This window comes from Barbatula barbatula (genome assembly GCF_947034865.1).
Source record: "Barbatula barbatula genome assembly, chromosome: 16".
Lineage (NCBI taxonomy): Eukaryota > Metazoa > Chordata > Actinopteri > Cypriniformes > Nemacheilidae > Barbatula > Barbatula barbatula.
The window spans coordinates 19,959,061-19,986,855 of record NC_136779.1 but is presented as its reverse complement, the minus strand read 5'-3'; the positions used below and the strand labels follow the sequence as shown (position 1 = coordinate 19,986,855).

General features: G+C 38.1%; 1 protein-coding gene across 1 annotated transcript in view; it reads left to right on the top strand.

Annotated features, from left to right (window-relative positions):
* Positions 1–27,795, top strand: part of grid1b (glutamate receptor, ionotropic, delta 1b) — a gene marked incomplete at both ends in the record, with an annotated part of 235,998 nt that overhangs the window by 129,531 nt on the left and 78,672 nt on the right. Inside the window, one exon of the mRNA XM_079477048.1 lies at positions 20,491–20,696. Within this exon, the coding sequence (XP_079333174.1) occupies positions 20,491–20,696 (206 nt within the window). The remainder of the gene's footprint in view (positions 1–20,490; positions 20,697–27,795) is intronic.

Below are 27,795 nucleotides of genomic sequence, written 5' to 3'. Positions count from 1 at the left end.
TAGCTATATGAATGACCTCTGGTTTCTGTATCAATGACATGCTGTGAATATTAAGGCCCCTTTTTATCCCCCCTACTCTGTGACTGCTCTGTCAACTTTTCTTGTACAATTATAATTGCATCTTATTATAGAATCAACACAAAGTAAATCATTTGTCTTCTCTGTACATTTGTGTTTTTGACCAAGATTATAAATTACCCATGTACCCAAAGTTGTGCCGTATGGTACCAGGGGCACTGAGCATGCATTTCAGTGTAGGCAGTCGTGGTATAATGGCTAGCGAGTCGGACTCATGACCAGAAGGCTGCCTGTTCGATTGGTTGAGGCGGATGGACACAGCATGGGCTGCCAGATGACCTTGCAACAATGCAACACACAACCAGGTCTGATCAACATGTGGTGGGCCTCCCTTGGTGTCTTGTGATAAAGGGCCGAAACACCCAATGAGGCTGAGGTGCACAACAATCCAGGATAAGGGATGTGATGAAAGTGAGATAACAACTTATGAGCTGTCTCTCTGATAGTGGCAAGGAATGGTAAGTATGTATTTCTAGAATCATTAATCCCCCAAACACAGAGGGTGCCTACCCGACGAACCCAGTGAAACCTCAGAACTTTTCCTAAATTAAAATTCTTTACTCCTCCCTCTGTCATGCATAAGGTGTGGGAAATGTCCTATTGGGTAATTCAACAGTTCTGAAATAGTGGTATTATAACACCTAGTCCTATTAAGCGAATTATCCAAAGTATCCATCACGGACCCTGATCTAGAATCAGCCACCCCAGTTCAAAGTATGATTGTCTTCCATAAACATAGTAGTAGAGGCAGAGTAGGCAGAAAAACACTCAGGTCAGCAAAAAAGCTCAACTTTTAGCCCTATCCCAACTTAACATGTAACAAAAATGTTCTCTTTCGTTTGCTTTCTTCAAGTTTAGCCAAAGGAGATCAAATGAATGCCAAGTGAAAAAGCTTACCCTGGTATCCCCTTGGCATTAAGAAAAGGGTAAGCTATACAGTTATTTCGGTTATTTTGAAAAGGACACTTCATTTGTGTGTACATTTCATTTGTGCCTGAGATGTGAAATGAAAAGGAAATGAGAAAAGGGAAATAGAGAGTCAACTTAGCAGAAAGGTTACATTATTCAAAGAGGGACCACAGGGTAGCTCATATGCTTTACTGCAAAGCGAAGCCAATGTCCATCATTTCAGCAACTTTTGATGTAACACATAAATAAGGCATCTGTAGAAGCATCCTAACATCGCACCTGAGGGACTAACTTATTTATATGGTGCATATTGCAGCCGCAGATTGTCCCTGATGGTCAAACACCAGATGAATTTGAGTTGAAAGCTCCTTCCCTTCTGTTTTTGAGATGTGTGGTGAATATATCCTAATATGTCTCATTGGAGCATAAAAACCACTGAAATGATTCCTGGAAACTGGAACCCTTACATATACTTTATATTTGCCTCTAAACACAAGATACACAATTTGTAACTCGTAGTTGACCAAACTTGGACTTCACTGAAATGTATTATTATTTATTTTTCTCATGTGGTTGTGTTTCTGGTCTGAATTGCAACCAACAGCTCATTCCAACAGGTAACATCCACGGGTAAGTATAGTAACAACAGGTAACATCCACGGGTAAGTTTAGTCTGAACTAGTGACTGACAGAGTACAACAAGACCTGATAACGGATACATCAAAACACAAGTTATATATAGTGTCCATGGGGATAAGGGTTCAGGTGCGAGTGTAATCATGGGTCTCAGGTGTGGTTGTAATCAAAGATGGTGTGCAGGTGAAGTGCATGACGGGGAATGAAGTCCATGAAATAAAAGGTCCGGTGAAAGGGAGTCCTTAGGGTGAAAACACAGGGAAACTGGCAGGGGATGCACACCACCACAGCGGTGACCAAGCAATCCACTGGAATGGAGCCGGAGGGAGATCCTGAGAAAACCTCAGAAAAGGGGGCTCAAAGCAGAGTCAGAGCCCGACACTGGAAAGGGGTGATGAGGGGACTGAACTCTTGAGATTGCTCTGGTCTGAACTCTGTCAAGGGCCTTTGGGAGCTCACCGGCGAGGGCTCTTGAAAGGGAGTCCATAGGATGAAAAAACAGGGAAACTGGCAGGGGAACATAAAGGGGCAGACAGGACTGTGACAGTCACGTTCTCTGTTCTATGTGAAGGAGATAAAGTATTTCTGAAATGAGCTATGTAGAGCAGTTTGTCCGTTAGGGCTACATTGTGAATTCCTTGCAAGGGGACCACGGTGTATGTTGACAGAAATAGTTAATTCTAAGGTAATAAAAGCATAGCGCTTCAATATGTAAGGTGTTGATAGACCTCTGAAGACAAAGTTGTTACATTGCATTTCTATCAATAGATCTTCCAAAGAATTACACATTGGACTCAAAAACACTTCCAGTTATCGAAAAATAATGTTTTGAATTTTGTGTTTCTCACAACCTCTGAAAGGCTACATGCACCCTATTTTAGGCATACATGTACAGCATATGCCTCTGAAGTTTACTACATACTGCGTAGTTTAGGAAAAGAGGTCAATTTATACTGCACAAACTCGGGGTGACTTGAGGCGATTAGAAAGAACTTTGATTGACCTCGAGACAATGACAAAGGACTATTCACATTGTTCTTGTCTCGAAAACAATATCTGCAGTCCAAAACACACTTATCTATTTGGAGTATTCCTTTGACTGAAAAGTCTTGTGATTTTTGACTGATATATTTCTTACATGCTTGTTATGTCTTAGACTCCATTAGTAAATGATAATGCCAGTGAGGTTTAACACCGAGCATTTGACTGAAGTGTAAAACACAAGGTCTGATACACATTGCACCTTATTCTGTCCAAAAAGTGCCCATTTATAAATAAAAAAATCAGGCTGATATATAAAATGTGAAATTTGTATATGTTTAGGAGAAGGATGATATGAGGCGATTTACACTTCATGTGCATTGATCAGATTTCTGTTCAGATTGGATAAGCACATTCCATTAAGCCACAGACATGTGTCTCAAAATGGATATTAACGGGATGTAGTACGATTACACCCAATGCACTTCAATGATGCTAACGCCGGCTGCAAAATTTAGCTGTTGAGCATTTGAGGTTTCATAACGCTCAGTTTTGTGGAGTCAGTGGATTGTAGGGAAAACACATGAAATGACCAAGCACATTGTAAATATCCCATATAAAATCAGATAAACGCTGTTGTTAAAGGTTTACGTTGAATTATTTTATTTGTCATGATCCTGTTTTTGAAATGGATAACTTGAAAAAAAAACTTGAAAAAATAATGTTTCAATAGCATCACAAGATGAGACCTTAGAAGCTTATTAAAATGCCAAGAGTATATTTTTTCTATACTTATATATTTATGCTAAAACATAGCTACATATAAAAAAGAGCTTGACTAGCCTAACTGTTTTTGGACGCTCTGCCTGTTGTTCATATTAGTACTCAGACACATGCTTCATTACATTTGTCATTATATCTTCTGATAGCTTATCATTCCTTCAGTCTCATCTCATCAATCAGAGGAACGGGCAGCGCTCTAATACATTACGCTGCTAGATGTCTCAACTTCATCAAGACTATCACTAGAACAAGCAGTGCTCAACCTGTCTTTGTACATGGGATGTCTCTTGGCTCTTGTGCTGATGCCTTCCTAGGAAGCTGACTGTCTCTGTAAATGATAATCCACTATATAAATTGCTTTTGACCGCATATTCATGGCTTTGCTTCCCAGAGACTCTCCATGACAGTTTACTGTTACTCCTGTTATACAGACTGAACGTTTTCCATATCAAAGTGGAAGGATAACATTGAATGTACATATTGTTGGTGTCTCAATACTACAGAAATTGGATGTAAAGTTATTCATCCCCAAAACACAATATATAGATATATTAGGGCATTTAGAATTGATAGTCAAGGTCAATGTAAAGCACTTGGGTGAGGTTTCTTTACATACAAGGTCAAGCCTTTTGAAAGTGTGGTCTTTGTTTGGATCTTTTTGGCAAGAAAACCAGGATTTGTTTTCCCTTTAGAATAGTCCAAAATAAGGTAGCAAGTAACATCCTTTTGGAACGTGTGTTAAAATGCTAAAGACAACTCCCTGGGTTTGGAACAGGGCTACCATGTGCAAATGATATTGCCCCTTTCCATTTCTTTTCCACAGTGCACTATAAAAATGTATGTGCTATATATCTACATAGATATGTTCTGAAAAACAAACTCCAAACTCTTAGAAAAGATGCCAGCCAAATATGATTGAACACCAGTTAGTTCCCCGAGACGTTTACATCCATCACTACCTCTGTATTATTCTCTACACCTACATATTGAAGTGTAACTAATGGCTACTTCCGTGGCTGTGAACAGCACCAGACCGGCACGGCTCCTCCTTCCATCAGTGAAATATGGAAAAAGGCCTTGTTTCCTCTTCTATACTACAGCAGAGAACGCCCTGGCAGGCTGCCTCAGTCTGAGAATGGATGTGTCCTTCAAACCCATCATCCCTGTGGTAGAGCCCTCCTGCAGACGTGCATTGCCACCGAGAGGAGCGAGGGAGATAAATCACTCTTTTTGAAAGGCCGTAACTAGGAGACGGACAGATCCTTGCGATTAGCACAATCCAAGCTCACACCTCCCTCTCTCTCTCTTGTTCATGACATTGCCGTACCGCTCAGACTGTACATTTTAGTAGCGTTAAATGTGTGGGGCTGGTGGTCAGTCAGACATTGCCAGTGGTCTATATTTAATGCGTACAGCTCAATGCACAAAGCATTGATTTTCTTATCTGTGAAATTTGTTCTTGTGGCGGAACATGTAAACACGGGGGAGCCGACAGTGCTAAGATGTCATATCAAACACTCTTTATCTTTTCAATCTTTCTTTGAATTCACGCATGTACAGAGTAAAACAAAAAACCGTCACCTCTCAACATTGTTGTTTCTATTTGCTAATGGCGATTTAAGAGGGACCCACGTGATTCAAGGCAAAGACATGCAAACTCTCCATTTTGTTTCTTAAAAAAAACGTTTTTATAAAACATTTGAAGAAATATATTTAATGACATACAAAACAGTTAGGCCAACAGATGAGTCTCCTGTTGCTGAGCCCTAATGTATATCAAATGGTATTGCCTTGGACTAACAGTGAAATCTCTGTATGTGGAATTGACAGTTTTCACCATCAAACATGTGTGGCGTTCAGACGACTGCACGTAAACTGGCACGTGACTGCATTCAGCACACGGGTGCATTTTCATGACTGCGACTGATCGATCAATTCATCATGCAGTCCATCTGAGGAGATCTTAAATCATTGCTGCTGATGAGCGGGTTTTCAACTGCATTCATCAAGTTGCTGTTAAGATGCATCATGCTTCACATTTAAGTTCAAACTGGAAATATATTGCTATGGAGTACCTCAGAGATGATGCATTTTTCTATGCAAACCCTAGAAGCGAGTTAGCATTTTGAGACTTTCCCAGGTTCCATCGCCCCAAAGTCTATGGGTTTCTTGAATGGGTTTTTGGTAAATCGCCTGAAATAAGGTCTGTGGTTAACAAAACCTCGAAATATTTTCAAGTTTTAATCTAGGACATAAAAAACACCAGTTATAACCCGCTTGTGATTTTATCAAAACTTGATCTTTAAACGGCGGTTGTTAACAAGTTGCTAAAAACGACTACTTCCTTTGGCGGGGACGTAAGACGTCATGGCGCATATAAATCTCACAAATAATTCAACATGGGCACAAATGTCTAAAATCATTTTTGGGGAATCAGTCACGGAGTAATTAAATACCAGGGAACACATTTTTAATAAAGTTTGAGAAAGTTGTCCAAGGTCTGGTGGTGGTGACGTTGATATCGAGCAACCGCAGTGTAGTCTGTTTATAGCATCGTGTTAGCTTTTTACTTCTGCCGATTGTTCAAGAATAACAAATACAGTGTTAATCTGTAAAGATTATCTTGATAGACAAAACGTGTGAACATCATGAACATTTGTTAATCACTGAACCAAACTTTTGTGATCTTCCAGATATACTGTATATGGGAAAAATGCATAGGCTTTCAGTCAAGGAAACCTGCTCGGCGTTTACTTTTGGGTTAGCCTACAAAAAATAAGTCATTTCTTAGCCACTCCATATATGCAACCACTAATAATTCACTAAACAATTTATTTTTATTCCAATCATGACAATTCTTCGAAAATATTTTAGCATGTTAATGGTCATGACATGTCAGTGTATCTGTATTTTGGCAGAAATAGATCTGTAAATGCAAAGATGGCATTGTCACTCAATTCCTATCTGAAAATCCCAAAGGTTTAATTCACCCTGATGTGCAAGCTGATTGGCTAGCAGATTGCAAAACTAGCCTGTGCCATACTTTTTTATCGTCCAACCATACATTTTGTTACTCCAGATTTATGGGAGGGGAGTATTTGAATAAACCATGCAACATGATTTACTAAGGTTTGTGCTTGTCATTATACAAGTATTTCCGTTTTTATTAAACGCCCCAAAAAAGCATGTCCTGAACCCTGAACTAATTTGCTTTAAATAGATTGTGTTGGTTATTATAGGGAGTTTTTTAATGTTTAACAAGGGCCTTGTTTGTAAATCACCTGCAGAAAATCCCACTCCCATCGGCGTTTTGTTAAAATTGAGCTCACATGATATTTTGCCCTGTTTGGTAAATCTGTCCCTACATCACACTAAAATATGTCATTTAAATAAATAAAATGAATGCCATTTCATGTCGACTGCAACTGCAAATAAAAAAAACATGGAAGCGATGTTTAAGGTTGTTCCAATGATGTTGAAGTCCTCTGTGGAACTTTATTCATTTTTTAATTGGTAGCTGGTCATAAACTTTACAACGGACAAAATGCATTTAAATTCAAAAAATAAATTTAACTCAGCATGGAAAACTACAATCTGGAAATAATCCAGTCCCCCAGCCTGTGCCACTGCACTGTCGCTTTGTCTTCTTGAAAAATATCTCGACTGCAGAGGATGTCCTCAAGGAAAAGTTGTCTGCAGCATTGTGTCTCTGGCATTCCAGTGTTCTGTCTGCCCTACCTCTGGTACATGCCAGTGTCTCCCCGAAACAAATATGTAGGGAAATATTCTTGGAAATACTCTAATGCAATATTAAATAATACATTTTCATATACTGGAACCAAGTGCCTATGTTTTTTTCAGTATGAGCTATAAAAAATGGCAATTTCGTGTGCATTATTCAGTGGCGATCAATGCCTAATCTTCAAGGCCGGCAGTAATTCAAAATATGTGTTCAGAGTGTCATGTGTGTGCTGCGTCATGGAAAACACAGTATGTGTTCGGCGTCTCATGTGAACCTATGTGCATCGCTCATAATGTCAAAATACTGCTGCAGATCGAAAGGCGTCAAAAGGGTTTATGAGAAAATAGACGCTTGTGTTGCTAGATTACATCTATCCTGTTTTAATATATATGACATGATTTAATATATTGACAGTATATAGCAAATATATTTTCCTTGCATAAGGGTCACGCAAAGTGTTTACGGCGTGACAGCTGGTTGTGAATGTGGCAATCAGTAATGATGAGTGTCTTGATGTAAATGCTATATTGACAAGTACTTCAGCTCACAGTCAAACAGTTTTCTTCTGATGTATGTTAATATCACAGTGTTAAGTGCTTCTTGAATGTGGATGTAAAAGCTTCATCATTAAACGTTCGCATGCATCTGTAGAAAAAGAAGCAGCAAGGGCTGTCACTTGAACTACATTTTCCCTGGTTGCATTCACAGCGTTATTACGGCCTGTGAAGTGACGATAGCCAGACAGCAGTGTAGCATTTAAAATACAAACAACTGAAGGACACCATGATCGGAGCTGTGTTTTTGTTGTCTGTGAAGGATTTCGTGATGTTTAAGAGCAAAAAGGAGGACCATGAGTCAAAATCTTTTACGACCAAGTGCTACACATCACGGGGCGGAGAAAAGAACGCAACGCACAGACAGAGATGACAGTTAAATTACGCTAACATTTGCTTTCTGTGTGTTTACGTTTTGTAACACTTTAAATACTGTCGTGTGCCCTGGTTGCACAATGGCTACTTAACAATGGCTATATTTTTAGGGTTTCTAGCTAATGGTGTTTCCTTTTTTATGTATTGTTGGTTTTGCTCATGAATATAAAAAAAAAAATCGCAAGCACTGCATATTCCCAATGTTTAACGTCGGTTTGTGACTTAATTGATTGCATTTGTTCTCATATAAAACCATATTTATCTGGCTTGTTTGGGGAACGATGGCACCATTTGTTTGTGTTCTGTAAAAAATCCCTCCTGTTTAGATCCAATTTAGATCCTCTTTAACCTGCCAGGTCCTGCATTCCTTATTGGGGCTGAATTGTTTTTGTAAATCTTTCCAATTTGTGTCGATTATCTCACTGCAGACTCTGAGGTTGGCTGGCCTTGGCTTGAACTCTAAAGCATTAACCTGTCCTTCTGAATCTGTCCAATAAATCCAATTTAAAAGTACTGAACAAAATAAGCATGAACGCATCCAAGAAATGTGAACAACCTGCCCATTTTCCAAATGGCCTGTTGGCTGATATTTTGTGCACTACTGACTTTTTTCATTGTGCATTCCAAATAATATTAATTGTTTTGATTTAAGCCATAATAACTAAAAAGTACCATAATAAAACATATAAATATACATATGTACTGTATATGTGTGTGTCTTCCAAAGTCTAGACAAGGTTCTGGTTGACTGAAAAGAAATCCTGACAGATCTTCTCGAAAACTGGTCAGGAACGAATCGCATTACTCTAAAGAGTCTGCAGGAAAATAAGCAAATCTTAGAGACTGACATGTGCGGTACGTTTAGTACAAAGATGAGTCTATGATCATTTAGAAACAAGTGTTCAATTGAAGTCAATTAGTCTTTGGACATATTCATCAAAGTACATGGAAGGAACAGAATCGGGATTGGGTCTATTATGCTGTGTAGCAGTAAGTAGGGCAGGACATATTGTGCCTGTACACAGATGAACACTTTCCACTTAATATTAAAAAAATTGGAATATCGTTTCCTAGTCATTGAATAGGTTGAGGCCTGATGATTGGCATGTGCTCTTGAACACAGCTCATGTGGGCGACTTGAGGTCGATTGTGGCTTGTGACATATCCTGCTTATTATAACATGTTGTCTGTTCACTGTATCTTTCCTATAGAAGACACAAATGAGGCTGAAAATGATAATTGAGATTCATATCATAATACCTGCCATTATCATTTCTCATTTGTGACCCTTCCTGGGAAATCCCAGCTAAGTAAAAACATTCTGTAAAAATATCATCTTGATATATTTAATATTTACTGAGTACGACCATGTCAAAGATGTGTTAAATTATGGTATCGTAAAATCAAGTTCCAATGTAAAGACAAGCTAATATTTAAAGCTGAAACACACTTAAACCATAATAATCGTGTCTATGTGAAATATCCCATTAAAGCAGAGATTCTCTTGTTTGCTGTGGTATGTGACATATTTATAGCATAATTCTTAAAGTGTTGTAAATTTAGGTTTATTTATAATCATGCACATGTACAATAAAGGTGAAAAACATGGGGGATACCACAAGAGAAAAATAACTAAATCTCATTCCCCGCCAGACTCGCCAAGAATAAGTCTTGATCATCGTAATCCTCTATGAAACCGGTTATTTCATATTATGCGGCAATTCCGCCAAGATTTATTTTTACAAAAAAATGTGCTATCTTTTTTGCCTCTCGCTTTATCACACCACGCATTTTCAAAGTCCGTGTACAGAAGAAGTGTCACTCGGAGGCCAAGTTTGCTATTTCAGTCATCCACAGTCCTATCTACTTGAATAGGGAACGGTATTTATTATTAAAATTATTATTATTTTAAATCACAATTAAATAACATATTTCCGATCATTAATTCGACCTGACAACTGTAAACTGTTTCCTTAGCTTAAATTGCACTTTTTCAAGCTTAAAGCTTTATCCGCTTCACATGCGTACACAAATCCCCGTAGCCCTGACTCGCATTTATTTTAATGGCAGTGACACATCTTGTTGATATCTGTGAACCGTGTCACATACAGATACAGAATTAAACATAATTGCTCGTGCAATTTAATATTATGGTCTGTTTTAACTTTCTAATGGTACAAAACAAAGTATACAAGAATCATCAGGTGTTTCTGCACATTAGGCAAGCACAGAGACAATTCAATGTTTAGGAAGCCTGGTTCCGGTATTTTTGGTCTAAATAATAAAATTTTGTGTCATCATCAGGTGAAATCATTCATTTCATCTTTATCATGTTATAAATAAAATGTGGAATACTCGCTATTCTGTGGCGCTAATCTAGCCCTTTTACAAAATGTAATATAAATCTTAAGAGTCCACAGAATGTGTCTGGGAAGTTTCAGCTCAAAATACACCACGGGTCCTTTATAATTCAGTGTCCATTTCCATTTTTGCCTGTTAGGCTGTGTTGGTGTGTGTCTCTTTAAATGCAAATGACCTGCTGGTCTGCACCCCCTTCCGGCGTAAAGCTCAGGGCTGTGTGAGCCGATGCTTCCAGTATCAACAAAACCAAAGAGAATAGTCACATAAAGCGAATGAGAAATAATTGTTAACACATTGTTTTGTATAAGCGAGAATTCACAGGACAAACGCATTATTTGTTTAAAAACTGAGTGAATGCACAAATGTCTCTTATAAGTGAAATTTAACATGATAAACGAATTATATCAATAAAAACGAAAATGAAATGAAAAATATGCTCTCTACGAGTGAATTCACGAAAGCATTATGTATTAACAGGGTGCATATTGTTTTTATTAGCGACAATTTACAGGACAAACACATCATATCTATAAAAACAGCAAAAATTGCCCTTTATGAGTGAATGCGCGAACGCATTATGTATTTACAACGTGCACATTGTTTTTATGAGCGACATTACACCCGACAAACGCATCATATCTATAAAAACCGAAAATACACTCTCAATAAGTGACTGCGCAAACGCGTTTTGTGTCTTTACAACATGCACATTGTTTTTATAAGCGACAATACACAGGACAAATGCGTCATTTGTTTAAACACTGAAAACATGACCCATTTATGAATCCAGCATTTTAATAACCTCCGTTTGTGAAGCATCCTGGTGTAAAGCGACTCCATCTAATGTCTTCTGCACATCCGGTTTAAAAATAATCCACAGTGTCTTCAGAGGCTCGATGTCGGGCAAACAGCTATGTCCTAATTACTGTCCTGACAAGCAGCTATGTTTGTCTCCTAAGACGAATAGAGGGATCAGGAGGTGGTTTTAAATGCACCCAAGATGAATGAAGCATTTATATAGCGTTTTTCTATGTGCAACTGCACACCCAAGTGCTTTACAATCACACCAGGGTTCTCTCCTCACCCGCCAAACATACAACTCGGCCAAGTGTAAAGGCAACAGGCTGCGTAATTCAATTTTACTCCTTCCAAACGGAACTACGTCCGCGCATAGACATTCAAAGGCCCTGCAATCAACACGTAAGTCTTTTATGTGCCACATACATCACAGCCAGCCAAGTTCCGCTGCCCAACATTATCATCATCACAGGCGTGAACTATGTAGTAGATCAGAGTTATGGCCATTTTATGTAGACACATTTATTTGGCTGAATGGTGATTCAAACGATCAAATGCAAAAAAGTGACTATGTTGGAAAATCAGCAAAACTGTAATTTGGATGCGGCTGCCCAAACCTGCTCATGTTGTAACCTTGTGTCTTTAACTATAAATTAGCCAATTTTCGGAAGATGAATCTGACCTAACATGTGAGGCTTTTAAAACGACTTTGTCACTTTGGTCCCAATTTGGTTTCCACTCTAAAATTATGTGTTTTGGCAAAGCAGGAGCCCCATTCCTGCTAAGTGGTTTTCATCAGAAGAAATGTCATCTCCCACCATTATTTTCATCTTTTATGACGCTGACTCTGTTGATGTTTCATAGGATTTAGAGTGCAAAAGATTTCCGATGACTGAAGAGACGATTCTTCACATAAACCGATGCTGCGATGAAAAGTTCCTTTACAGGAGAGTATAGAAGAGGTGAAGACAAAAATCACTAATGCAGTTAGTCTGGAGGGACCTTGTTGATGGGGGAATTAATGAAATATTGGAAAAGTAATGGTGTATCATGTGATATTGAGCAGGCCAAGGAGGTTTACTGTATAATACATGGAGAAAGGATCTATTAGCGCTTCCGTTCATTCAAATGGCAAATTGCCCGGAAGTGCCCGGACATCTTAGCCTTTTGGACCAATCACTAAAGTGAATAATACTTACAGCTACAGAAAAATGACAATGAAAAATGACTGATAAAAACTGTAATATACTATAAAATATTGACTTTATTACTGAGAAATATGTTTAATGTACAACCTTTGCTTGGTTCTGAGATCTGTTCCAATGCCTAGCAGTGCATTGTTGGCCCACAAGAAGAGCGGCTTGAGAAAAGAGTAACACGTGTGTAAAGTTTCTTGTTTGGGGCCAAGCTGCACGTCTCTGTTTGTAATAGCTAAACGAATGGTAGAGGACTTAATTTAAGTCCTGACACATTGCCTAGTGGGTAGAAAGACTGAGGTGCTTCACAGCTTCAGCCACTTTCTCAATGAATGCCCACAGAGTCTGACTGCTGAAGCTCCTTAATGAGCCACTGCTAATGGCTGCCGCTGGTGCCTTCAGCTTTCCAATCAAACCCTGTGCACCAACTGAATAATTAGTTTTAGAAGTGTAATCAGATATTGGCGTAATGGCGTTATTGATGTATTTGTGTGCCATGCAACTGCTTATTAGTAGGGCGCATTTCTTTATTTACTTTATGGCTCATACCCAGGGTCCGGAACCACCTGCTTAGATGGAAGGAGAGCATCTTATCAACAATTAAATATATATTATTATAATAATAGTCTGGTAAAACAAAATATCAAATAATATATCATTTAAATAATTGCACAGAAATCTCCACAGATGTCGTTTAGAAAAGTATTCGATGTTTATTACTAGCAGTGAGCAGTGTGTTGAAACGTAATTAATGCAAATGACAGAAACACACGAAAAGTTCAAACAAATCTCTGAAAAACCTTAAAATCTGCCGCAGTTAATTGTTTTTCTAAAGAAGCATTCATCAATCCAATTAATATTTGTCGGATCAAAAAAGGTCTTTGCATGTAATATCAATCAATAAACAGAATGGGTGAGCCGTATAAGATTTACGCTGCATCCCTAAAGTTTGCTAAGGCCATGGCCTTTCGAAGGCTGCTTCAAATGCATGCAGCTTCCAAACGCGTCATTCCCCCGGTTGCAAAATATAGAATGAACGGATCCTTCACACCCTTGGCTTTTCCCAAGTTCATTGGATGCAGCAGTATGTTTTAAAATAAATATTCAAACTAAATAAATTGAATAAAAGCATGTAAAAGTTTACTAATACTGATCATCTAGATCAATGTGTCATATTCTTTTAAACAAAATAAACATTTCTGGCACCATATTTATTTTACAAAGTCAGAAGTGTACCGCTACTGTCACCAGGCAACAGTGCTAGCAGGTGACACAACTAGGAAATCCTCCGTAGCCTAGGGTGTCTAATTTTAGTTTGCTTCATGGACATCAGAGGCTGCGTCCTTAAAAGACCAAATTCCCCAAAACGTACATTGAATGTGTCATGGCAGTGGGCATCCCTGCCCGCAACACAATACATAGCAACCACTCGGTGACCACCAACAGCACCTAAATAGCATGATTGCGAATCTTGTGAGGAGACACTTCCACATTTTGTAAAATAAATACTCAAAGTTGGACTCGTCCTGTTTTCCAGTTTTCTCTGTAAGAGACTTTTATCCAAAAGGCGTAACGTGAAGGAACATTTCTTGGTACTTTTAAATCATGCCTCAGGATCAGACAAAGCTAGATATGATCTGTCAAAAAGGAACGGCCCAGGATCTGCTTTCAAAGCACGGATTATCTCAAGCGTCTAGTATCCCGCTAGCACTGGGGAAAGGGCAGCTGAGACCTGTGCATGGAGACGCTCTTTTCCTCGAGTGAGTCAACACCGCACTGCATCTTAAGCAGGAAATATCTGCAGGGCCATGCTGTAATGAAACAAGGTGCCAACAGAACGTCATTGTTCGGCTTTAAAGGGCACCACTGAAGCCCCAGACATCAGGGGGAACAGAAATAGATTTCAGTGCTGTCTCCTCCAAACTGACGTCGCTAAAGTGCACAGGCGGACACAAAAGCCCCAGTGCAGAGACGCATGCGGGAGATTTAGCTGCGGATGGGTTGCCTCTAAAGGGTTTTTTTCCGGAGAGAGCCGAAGGGGTCAGTAATGTTTCTGCAGGCGATAAAGAACTCAGTCTCACCCGGATGCAGTGCGACACTGGGAATATAGAAAGCGTTGATATATAAATCCTCCTAATCCCATTATGTGTGGCCGTTCCTCTCGGCCTGGCCGTGTTTGATATGTCAGCCAGACATCCCGAAGGTATGCGAAAACACATACAGACCTTTAGAGATGAAAATGTACACAAACAGCACTTAAAGGACTCGTCAGATGAGAACAAGTTGGTATGATTTATTTGGGTCTTCATGAAATGTCTGTAACATATTTTGCTTAAAAACACTCAATGGCTGTGTAAAAACAACACTTTTTGCCTAGTCAAAAACAGCTATGCTCACAGCAACCCGTTTTGGTGCATGTCTCTTTAATTGATAATGAGTTACAGCGCACCCCACCCCCTTTCCGTCCGGCGTGTCAACACAACACACGCACATAGTCCTGCCATGGCAATGGTTTAACTAAATTATATTTCCTGAACTCTTCTGCTGTTAGTTTAGCTTTAAATGTCTCAAATAATTAGTCCGAAACCAAATGTTCCAAATGTTGTGCGTGTATGCCTAAAATCCACGGAATGCGTACCAGCAAGTCTCAGCCAAATAACGTGGATTTTAGCGCTTGTCATTGACAAGTTATACAATACACACACAACGTGAGAGCATAACTACTTTGCTGTGAGAGATTTTTCAGCATAAGGACAAATGATTTGGGACCTTTAAAACTAGTCTAACCGTAGTGTTCGCCCCAGCTCATTAGCAAAACAAACAGTATTTACAGTAACACATAATTTATTAACACATAGCTAAATTCCAAGTGCCCATCTACCAAATAACATATAAATATAGAGTAAATTTAACACTGGCTTTGAATGTTCCATTTAGCCTGTGACTGACTTAGCTCCCTTCGCTATCATATGCTAACGCTATCCTCCTATTCATACGGAAAATTTACGTCAATTCAGACTGCTGATAAATATTACTTACATTGGCAGCGTTGTGTCGTTCAGTTGGTCTGGATCCCTCTTAAGGAACAACTTTTAATCCAATCCTGCTTGTTCTGTCCCAGGTTGAAAATCACTCCGGTTTTAAGTGACTCGCGTAAACTAGCAGGTTTTTATTTATTTATTTCTGATGGATTTCCACTAAAAATAAAATAAATCTCTTCCAAGGTTGGTACATTGCATGTTGTCAACGAACTTTAGCCATGGCGTCACGTACACCACTGTCGCTTGTGAAAACAACAATGGCGGTAGCACGGTGAGAGGAATTGTCTAGATTAAGGGACGATAACATTATAATAAAATCCAGTTCGGACGTCACAATGGGAGCGAAATCTGAACTGCTCGATTGCTCGAAGTCTTGTCTATTTTAGCCCTGCACTCTCCACGAGATTCGAAACTTTCCCCTAGTTTACGATATGATGTATCGCTGACTGTTTGTTAATTAAATATTTCTTATGAAAGATCTGAGGACATATGGCGGACTATTTGATGTTAGTTCTGTTAGCAAATTTGGCAACATTTATTGAAAATACAATATTAATACAATTTAAATAAAAATGTTTCATAGGTTGCTTGAACTATTTTAAAGAGTACCATTTTCCCCATATTCCTTAGACGTTGGGAATGGTACTATTTATTTAAAACAATTAATGTAATTCCACAGTTTTTATGAGTTTAATATTAATATTATCCTTACATTTTAAAGATTGTGTAAATGATCCTAAACTTTTGAATTGATAGTGTATAAAACTGAATCAGTGTAATATTATGTTTCAGATATTGACATATTTATTATTTATTTCATTTTTTTTTCAGATATGCAAAGTGAAATATTATTTACAGTAAGCACTGCATCTTTTGTGTCTAAAATTAATGCTTTCTTCTTTTTCTTTATAAAAAGAAAGCCAGTTATGTTGGTACATTTCTGTATTTTACGAATAAAAACAAATTTGTCTGCATCTATCCACCTAGCTGCCTAATTCCCCCTTGCTCTTCACATCCACCTAAGGGGTGATCTGTTCACTTTTCCATAAGAATCCCCTTTGCATAACGAAAAGTAATTTACCTAATTAGGTATAATTCTTGAAACTAATGAGGATCATCTGTTTCCTCATTAAGGCTCCAAATTGGTATCTTTTAATCTGACAGGATTAAATCCTGTGTGAAGTGTTTTCGCCCATTCACAGTGGTGTGACAGATGTTGCATCGGCTAGCGAACCCTCGAGCCAGCCTCAGTGACATCACAGACAGACAGATGACATCACAGCGAGACTACACGTGTCCTCCAGAATGCACTCTCTAAGCCAGATGGTCCTGACAGCTTGCTCGACACAGGACTACATGTCTCTACAATTTAAACTCAAGCCTTGAATACATGCATGAATAAAGACACGCAGCGCTTTCCTCTGCTGACATTCACCAAGCTGAATTTCAACACTAGGTACTATTATCACTATATAATTGTATAACGCATTTACTCAGCAAACCATTTTGAAAGGAAGTTTGAGAAAAACTGTCATTGTTGATTTGAAGAAATGTCAAACTTGTCATCTGGAATGAGAATAACAATGGTGGTCTCAGTTATCACTGTAAACAGAAGCATTATTTGCATTTGAAAACATCGGTTGTTGTTTTTATAACGAAAAGAACCCATTTGTTGAGGAATAAAATCAATTCGTTCCTCTAACATTTACCGGCATTCATTTTCATTCACTGGCTCTTTCATTACTTTTTATAAATAAGCATAATTACCACAATACAACAATTAACCTCTTGCTGTGTAAATACTGGATACAAACCAGTAATAAAGTGAAACAAGGTCTCCTTTTTAGAATGAGGTGTTTGGGATTTGTCAAGCAACATGTTGCATATTGAATAAAACATGGGGGTTGTTGGAAGAAACGGCCTCCGGTGCTTAAATCCATCTGGAGAATGGATGCATATATCTAGATTGATCTAACACTCAGCTCGACACCGTTTTGCTGTGCTAGTAAAGTTTATTAAGCTCACAGCGTCCCCACTATTCCCTGCACACTAGACCCTCTGGCAAAGAAGGACACATGTTTTTTTTAAACAATCACCGTAAAATGTTGTCTCTTCTTTATTCTGAACATTTATGCAAAAAAATATACAATGGCTACTTTTTCATGAAATATTGCAGCGTCTATTGTAAATAAATAGTTGATCAATGTGGGTCATTCTCAAATTCCAAAACGCGACGGCTGTTTTTATACATCCATTCAAATCGCAGAGATAGACGAAAGACATGCCCACTATTTTTCCCATTCAAAATACGGAAGTAAAAAACGATCCCAACTTCCGGTTCACAGGGACTTTAAATAAGTCTCCCATTTGTCATATGGATAGGTATTGTGTCCTAAATGATTGGTTTGAGGCAGAGAAGTGTATCCACATGCGTCGCATGCACTTTAGTTGACTTTCTCTACTTTGTGTGTCTTCTAATGTCTGTCCTTATGTCAGACACCCCACCGCAAAGAAAAGAAGCTCTATCTCACAGCTTTTCCTTCAAATGCTGTGACCATCCTGTTGGTGTGAGTGTTTGTGTGTGTAGGATTACCCGTAATGACTCGCACTGCCTCCGGAACTACAGTGCATGTTGTCAACACAAGCAATTGCAGGGGGGAAATTGCTAAATGGAAGAGAAGAAATTCTTCTTGTTCGGCAAATTGTATGAGGAAAGGCAAAGGAATTAAGAGGGAGTGGAAGACATCATCTAACTTCTCTCCACTGAGAACATTCCACTGGAGACTGAACATGTTTTCTGGGGTGTCTTCTGCACCTCGGCTCTTTGATGATCTCTTACGGCGCTCATTATCAGTTTCCCAAAAGTGCATTTGTTCAATTTCACTGGGATTTCACCAGCTGGTACTAAAGCTACGAGCTAAAGCATTCTGCACATTCTCACCTGTCAACCCGTCAGAATCTACTGGAGAAAGAAGTGCAGACTGAGCAGAGACAATTGTTCTTGACGCCATCCATATGGCATTTTCAATTTACTTCGCTGAACACTTTAGAGAAATAAACACAAGCGTTTATGTAGTTGTTTACTAAGTGAAGTGATTTTCATTTCCTCTGGACTGAAAAGAAAGACGTGAATAAAGAAAATGATCAAATAAATATAATTAAATTACATTAGATGTAGTCTATACTTTTTGAATCCATACAAAGTCAATAATGGCAAATGTGTGTGCTTTTCGTGTGTCTTATTGTTATTTTTCACATCTCAGTCTCGGCACAATGATCGGGCTACTACCATATAGCATATTTGGATATACTATATGCTTACTCAGTCATTTCCATTTCTAATGCTTACATATGCAACTTGAATTTTTGAGTTCCACACAACTATTGTATTACTTTGGAAGACTGACAGTAGGAAGACAAAAGTTGAGTGCATTTTTGAGTGCTTGCCTTAAATCTCTTTAATTTTGATCTCAATGGAAAAAAAACAGTTAAAATGAGACAAGAATAAGTAAATGATGATAGAATTTTCTTTTACTAGTGGACTAACCTTTATAGTTAATGTAGTGCTACACGTCGAGGTTGCTTACACCAGCCGTCTTGTGTCCGTAGTGTCTCTTACCCTGCCACAGCTGAGAGGCTCTAATGCTAAAAATACGGCACATTTGATGTTTTTTCATGTGAGCTATCTAACAGTCTTTACAGGAAAGCAGCAATCGTCTTACACGAGGACAGTAAAGACTGACAAATCACATAACACAGAAAAAACTCATCTACTCACCCTCAAGTTGTGCACATTTCATTGTGCTGTTGAACACAAAGAAACATATTTGGAAACATTGAAGCAACTCACATTGCTGGGACATCATTGACTAGCGTAGTAGGACATAATATTGTATCTACACGAAATAAGATATTTTGAAGAATTTAGGAAAGCAAACATGGCACCGACTACAATTTTAATTATTTCCTACTGTAGGTGTCAATGATGTCCTAGAAATGTCTAACATTTTGACAAATATCTGTCTTTGTTTTCAACAGAACAAAACATTTGTATAAGTCGGGGGGATCCCGTTAATTTACTTATCAGTGGGTGGTTTAGTATTAAACATGCTGTTTCATGTAACTGGAAAGTTTGGGTTAAAACTGGTTACAATTTACCAACGATAGAATGCAACACTTTATCATTTGTTAAAAATGCTACAATGATTGTAACGTTCAGGTTAATGATAGAACTCTGTGTGTGTCTTGCCAGTTTTTGGTGTCCTGCAGCTGGTCTCAGACTGCCACTCATTTATTTCAATAAAAGCTTTTCTTTCTGCCTGTCAATTAGTTGCCACTGAGAGGGCGTGATGGCCAATTTGCTTCTCAGGGTGAGACACAATAGCTGGCTTCTAAAGGCATTAAAATAGTTCCTGAAACCACCAAAGCTACGGCAGGACCAAATATTTCTCGAATTACTCACTCATTATAGATCATCTGAGGTCTCACCCATTAAAGTGAACTTCTCTGAGGAGCGACGTATATTTGAATTTCTGAATAGTTCTTCGTACCATATTTCCGAATAGAATTATGTGGCAGATGGAAAGTCGAGAGCAGTGATAAAGCGAAACAGATTGCAGTTTTCATGAATATTTTAGGGCCACCATCTATATAGAATTTGCTTCAACGTCTCTGATGCATTCCTGAACAGCCGGTAACCACCAACCAAACTTCGCTGCCCATTTCTCGACAACTGTTTGGTCATGGCATGTCTGACCACTGCAGTGCTGTGCTGTAAAGGGTCTCATTGAGAACTATTAAATCACTGTGAACTTCAGCATGACAACAAATGAGGATGCGATCTTGTCACTGACCATGTCACATTCAAGGTTTTGACATTGGCCTTCATGACGACAACTGGAATTCTTCCTCTTATTCTGATTGGTCAGTGAGTGAGTTTCGTCAATGGATGGGTAAAGGATTTATGATAAGGTGGCCAGACATGTATCATTTTGACAACATGAATTTACGACATTACTGTGTTTTCTGTGTTGCAGATATCCGTGGTCTTCAAAGCTTTCTGGACCAGACCTCCAGGCAGGGTTTAGATGTATCCCTACAGCGTGTGGACAGGAACATCAGTGGGGTGTTTTCCAGTTTGTTCACCTCCATGCGCACCGAGGAGCTCAACCGTTACAGAGACACGCTCAGAAGGGCTATCCTGCTGCTAAGTCCGCGTGGAGCCCAAGTTTTCATTAACCAGGTGTGTACTGTACCAACACAAGAACAGCTTAGCTCATCTTTTCTCTACACATTAACGACTGATAACTTAAAAGTCGGCATGTGGCCATACATAAACCTGTCAATCCTGTACAAATGACCTGACAAACTGTCCCAGCTTCACTGTCAAAACACCTGAAATATTTTCCTCTACTGATCTGAGGTCAGGCATGTCACTTAGCATCACACATTGATCCTAAAGAGCGTTGTGTGATCTATTCCCCTCTGCTGTATCGGAATCAGAGTCGCCTTCGTCGTTACTGAGACGGGAGCATGGTGAGGTCATGCATATGGATGTATCAGCAGATGATGGTCAGCTGTTTTGTCAGCCTTTTGACTGTGAAGATGACGAAAATGCTCAGAAGTGAACATTACATGAAAACGTAATTGATGTTGACCTGCCCCGCTGCTTTGTGAATATTATGATCCAATGAGCCCTGTGTCTGTGTGAATACACATAAAAAATAAATAGAAAATTGACTGAACAATGCAAGTAAATTAATAAGTGTATACAGACAGACAGTCAGATATTTTTAGATTGATATATATTATGATATTGTATCAGGGACTTGGGTATATTCTTGCATCATTCACGCTGTTATATGTTTTGAAAACCAAGCTGGATAAATGGTTTGAAGTAGCACCATTCACTGTAAACCCTGACAAGTTCACAGAACTCAAAAATTATTTTGTAACAGATTACACAACAATATTTAAGTGATGTTTTTAAAAGTTTTAAGTTTACTTAACATAAAAATCACATTTTCAGTTGCCTTAAATTATCTCAATGTTAACTTAAAAACATTGATATTCCTCAACTTATAATTAATGAGAAATTCACTCAAAATATTCAATATTTTTCAACTCATAAAATGTGGGAAATACACTAGAAATTTTTAATATTTTTCAACTAATATAATTTTGGAAATAAACTCAAATTTTTCCATATTCTTCAACTCATATAATGTTAGAAATACACTCAAAATTTCTATAATTTTCACCTCAAAATGTGGGACATGCACTCAAAATTAATTCTAAACTGAAATACTGATGTCGGCCCACTACACAATTATAATCCGCTAATAACGTTAGAAAGCATGAAAGTGACAATACAATGTGCGTTTTTAAAGGCACAAATCAAAGGAGCTCAGTCAAACCAACGTGCTTGTCATAAATTAAAACAAAAGAAAATTACTCCATAAAAAACAAAATCTGTTTTAACATATATTAAGTGTTAATAGCTTCATATTCTGATAGTGGTCATTGCTACAGAGGGTAGATTCAGTATTTTGGGTCTCCATCTCACATTATTCAGTTAACATTATGATAAAAACTCAAAGGATTCATGATAAAATATAAGATTCTCAACAGCAATGACAACTATTAGATGTGGAGCCATTTAACACCGTTTAAAAACTTTTGGCTATCTATACATAACATGCACACAAAGATGATTTGTTAATGTTCAAAATTTTTTTTTAAATAAAACTATGATAAATGCAATTTTAAAACGTGAATATACAGATAAAAAGTTTTCAAATCTATCAAAAACATTCATTTTACACAAATTTTAGTAACAATTTGAAAGTTAAAAGATGAGCGAGTTATTAACAAGTAAAGCATCAAAGTTGTGTGCTAATAGATCTGCTATTTCTGTTGTTGATTTTTTTTTAACAAAGTATTAAGAAAGTGTTCAAGTGATTAACTGTGGACCACAGTTGATATAAAAACATTTAAAGAAATAGCAAAAGAAAGACTGTGGAAACACAAAATAAAACCAATTGTCAATAACACTATTTCATAATATATCCTACCTGAACTGTTAAAGCTAGCACACACAGCTCGACAACGTAAAATATTGACATTGTTAAGCGGAGACTTCTTAAATATGTTGACATATACGTGCATTAACCGCCAAAGAGTTCAAACTCATGGCGCTTCCTACACTGTTAGTTTCCCGGGCAAACATGGATTTTGGGAAATGTAGTTCATCCAGGAAACCCGCTGATAACATTTTACCGTTGTAAGATTGGTATTTGTCAAATCCGACAACTTCTAAAGTTACAATTACTTGGATTTGTAAACTATTTACAACAAATGTTATCTGTGCACATTGTACAAATGTATTCCCAGTTCCAAATTTAAATCTATTCATCGAAATTCAAAAATAAACAAAGAACTTAGCGTTACTTACCAAATCAAGGCTGATGATAAGACGGCGCCTAAGAAAACAAGGGCAATAACACTGATGAAAAAACTGATGTGGTGGTGGTTTGAAGCGGGGGGATTTAGTGCGCATAGAAAATAAATAAAAACAAATTAAACTGTGTTCCACATCCACACCGGCTGGCCAAAACTTCCCCGCATCAAGGCAAATTCAAGATGGCTGACTCAGCTTTCCTGAGGGAGAGATAAGACCCACCCGTCGATAACGTCATGACACTACTGTGTGGTTTCTAAACTTTTTGAGTGTTCCACACAAATTCGCTATAAAATATTGAGCCCTATTCACTTAAAGCGGCATAAATCTCAACAGAGCTCAAAACTTTATAGTTTGGTCAACTGCTTAATGACATTTGACTGTTATGAACTTATTAGTTGAGCTAGTACAACTGTTTGGGATTACAGTGTTGGAAACTCCAAGAGGCAGTCTTTGCTGGCACTACTTTTGTCTTCCAGTGTGTTTTCAGCTGTGTTCTCCAGTCGAGTCAACTGTCATGTTGTCCTGTCAGCCGTGACAGGTTGGTGCTTCCCAGCGTGCAGATGCCACTTGAGGTCTTCCCACTTCTGCTAATAACTTACTACTGTTGTTTAGCACATGACGGCAGCTTCATCTCAAGACAATTAATTCAGCAGCTCAAAGATCACAAGATCACTGACCCACTGAGAGTGCTTATTATAACAGTTCACTTCAGGATTTCAGTAGGAGATACTGGTCATAGTTCTGTTAAAAACGGATGCTTTTCGTAGTTTCCAAGGCCAATAAAAGACAGTGACCCCGTTTGTTGTCAATTTGAAACAATGGTAGTGGGAATATAATGCTGAAAATGTGTTGTTTGGTAAAGGTGACTCAACACATCATGTAAAGAGTGATGAAGGATTTTTATCTTGCCTTGCGTTTAATAGAAAAAGGTGGGTGAAAATAAAGCAACCTTAGAGCATTTACATTTACATTTAGTCATTTAGCAGACGCTTTTATCCAAAGCGACTTACAGATGAGGAAACAGTGGAAGCAATTATAACAACATAGGCAACGAAAATACATAAGTGCATCAAACTAGTCCATTAAAGCCTAGCACAGTATAAAAGCTAAGAATAGTGAGGTTAGTAATTTTTTTTTTTTTTTTTTTTTTTAAGAAGGAAAGGGAAGAGCAACACGATGTAGCTCTTAATATTGTGTAATATGAATGTCCTTAATTATTTGTTTTTCGTAATGAGCAGCTATCACACAATTGCATTAACTGTTGAAAGCAAAACCCCCAAAAAATGTTGCCGTAATTTTACTCAAAATTCGTTCTTGCCGTGTTTCTAATGTAATGAAATGACAAAAGCAACATATTACATAATGAATAATAGCTGGATGGAGTACTCTATGAGTACTACTCTATTGTTGTTGCTTAATTATTTGTGACAATTTGTGAAACTACGCTCCTCTGCCTGTTCAGCTTTTGGCGCTCAATGCATTTTGAGATTGCCAAATCTAAGGGATACGTGTAATGTTGCCCAACAAGTTGTCCACAAGAAGAAATATTGTCAAAAAAAGAAAATTAAAAGGATCAGCCGTATGACAGAGTAAGTTCTGGCATGAAAATCTAGATGGCGCAGTCCTAAAGTCTAAACCAATCTGACATCTTAATTTACTACAAGGTGAAGATGATTGGTTCCCTTTATCAGCAGCCAATGAGCTTGCTGCTGTACGTTTAAATCTTGGCTAGTGATTGTCGTAGAAGTGCAGCGCGTATCAGAAACCCTCCTCCTTCCCCAGCTCCACTTGTATAGATCTGCTAGTAGGTGATCATGTAAGCTATGGGGGTTTATTCATATGTTATATGTGCAGCAGCAGCATTCCTTATATGCACACAGCGGCATGCTGTGGATGTATTGGCAGTAGCAAGTCTCCGTTCTTGCTCCGCCGCAGCAGCATAGCAGATCTATTCCACCAAGAACAAATAGATGTATATGTGATGTACACTACCATGCGAGAGTTGTCATGACAGAAATACATTTAGGTTTGGTTTGAATCTACATATTTCTGACCGTGGTATACATTTTTATTTTTGTTTATGGAACAAAGTTTGCCTCTGTGGTGTGCCTACAACAATATATAACAAAAATATAGTTTTTGTACGTAACTCACTGGAGTTGGAAAATAGATTTCGCATTTCTAGCAACCAATCCCAGTCCCTAATTGTAGGTTAAGAAAAATGGTTGGTTTGATAAGAACTTTACTCCATGAAACAACCTTAAAATCATTGTGTTCTGTTGTTCTGCTTTGTGTCGCTTCCATCCCGAGTTTTTGGGTGTCTTTTCCCTTTGTGTTATTTCTTAAAGGATAGAACAGGTTGATGAAATGGCTCAAATGACTGGTGCTGCACACAGAAGGTGTAATTTGTGGAACAGAGTTTTTGAAGAGTCTGTGCTGTCCTTTAGAGAGTTGTTAACCAGGCAGAGGAGCGTCAAGCCAGATGTTCCTCACTGTTGCTTGGACACCATGCTGAATAAACAAGACATTGTTGGCATCTCTCTCGTTTTATTTCGGTCTGTCATTTTAGCTTTGTCCCAAAACTGCTTATTACCTTCTTTTAACTTTTGGGTCTTATATTGACATGGCAATTCCAGAATGCGTTGCAACAAGCACAGTAAATACATGTTGAGTCTAAATGCATTTCATTCGGTACCAGTATCAATAAAAACAAAGTAGAGGCTTCGAAACATGTCACTATTTCATGTAAATACGATATTTTACGTCTATTCTCATTTTAGATATAGTACATTTGATAAAAAACCTAACCCATACTGAGAACATGTAGTGACCATCATTATTTTGGGTAAATACCAACAAACCAACGCAGTCCTAAACTTATCCTTACCCCAACCCGCATGAAATGGCTCAGCAAATACACAAATCTTAATAGAGTTTCATTAGATTTATAAATCTTACACAAATACTGCTACTTTCTCTGAAATCTGTTCCCAGATTGTTCCACTGTAAAACATATATGCACACATTTAGCTTCTTGCCTAGACTTCGGCTTACACAAGCATCAAATGTTTGGTGTCCTGTATTAACATGAATTCCTCTCGCTGTCACGTTTTAACACCGTTTTACACATCAGAACCGTAGAGATGAAATAAACAGGAGGATGTTGAGATATCTTTGAAGTTGGGGAAAATACACCTGATGTCTCCTTTTAAACTCACTCATCAGTTTTGGATGTCGCATCAGCATTTTAAAAGGACATTTGATCTCGTTGTCTCCAAAGGCCTTCCTTTTTTAGCAGATTTAAACTTTTTGGTTATTTTTTAGAGCTCTTAGTTTTCAAGGTTTGAGGCTTGTATTGAAATATTAATAGTTTCTACTTTCTGAACTCAAATCGAGATCTCAGTGTTTAGAAAGTTACTACATTTGTTTTTTAAATCTTTTTTCACAAGCTAAGGAAGATAGTTAGGACACATGGTAATGATGCAGTTGCGTTTGAATGCGTCTTTCTTGCTGACTGCCATTCACAAACATGATATTGCTTTTAAACATTAAGGTTGAAGTGGAAAATTGATATATTTCAATGTTCAGAGGACTGTAAGACTTATAAGAGCCGAACAAATACTGTACCATAGTACTGTCAGGATACGTCACGTATCGGCGATTCTATTTCTCGGGTTTGGCACGTATTGCACACACATCCCAGGCCTAATGAACAAAACATGGTATCTGTAAATTTCTAATTCTCAAGGCCACTTACAGTACTTCACTTAATACTGCATTCGGTCTGAGATACGTTTTAATAGGCACTAGCACTCCACAAGACTCTACATTGTTGGAATTTTATGAATAGAAATATAAGCACCATGGGTTCTCACTGCGTGTCATAAGCAAACTTTACCACATATTTAAAACGAACCAAACTCAGAAGACCTCCTGAGATGGATTTTTTGCGAAAGGATCATTACTGAGGAGCTACAGTATGAGATTGCTGATGCTGTATCTTAAGCCCCTTTTAGCTTCAACTTTCTTTTTGCATTATACTGCCCTATATACTGTCAATATTCATATTATGTCCTGTTCAGCCGAAAACGCAATTTTTCTCAAATAGCATACCTTTGTCAGAAACAATTTCCCATCCGCTGATGAGGTATGACAAACATGTTTGGAATAATTTTCTTATGGTTATGCTTTTACTATTAATGCCGTATGTATAGCATGCACAAAATGTGCAATATATGAATGCATGGACTATACAAATGACCTCAAACGTGTGCCAAGATGTGCAGAACACCACCAGAACACACTTCTTGCACAAAAAACACTGTAAAGTACTTTAAAAGTGCTTTCAGATATGTTTTAATGTCACTTGACACATTTTTGCGATCTATTCGGAACTTATAATTGGAAAATTCGATTTTAGGACAATAAACTTTTCTTAATAGAAGACAACTTAAATATTGAAGTTATAACACAACTCTTAAGTTTATCATAATGTCTGTTTCACATACTATGTTAAACTATAGCAGGTTGTATACAGTATGTTCTATGCAACGAAGGTAGTACACGTGAACGAAATTGCCTTTGCTACTTCATACATTATTTAAATAAGTAGGAAGGACTTTTGTCCTCTGACCCCCCCCGTGACTGTGTTTTGCACACCCATGTTTCCTCTCGCACCTTTCTGTGTAGGTGTGTGTATGTGCCAGCCTGAGCTGTTGTAGGTGCCCTATCAATCCTCATTTCTGTGGGATTTCTTCTCTTTTACTGCTGTTCTTCACACATGCTGCCCATAGAAGGAGGGGCCGTCCCGCCGCTGCTGTCTCTCCGGGAGAGCGATTGAGTTGCATCAGTTATCAAGCATGATGGATGATACTCAGTG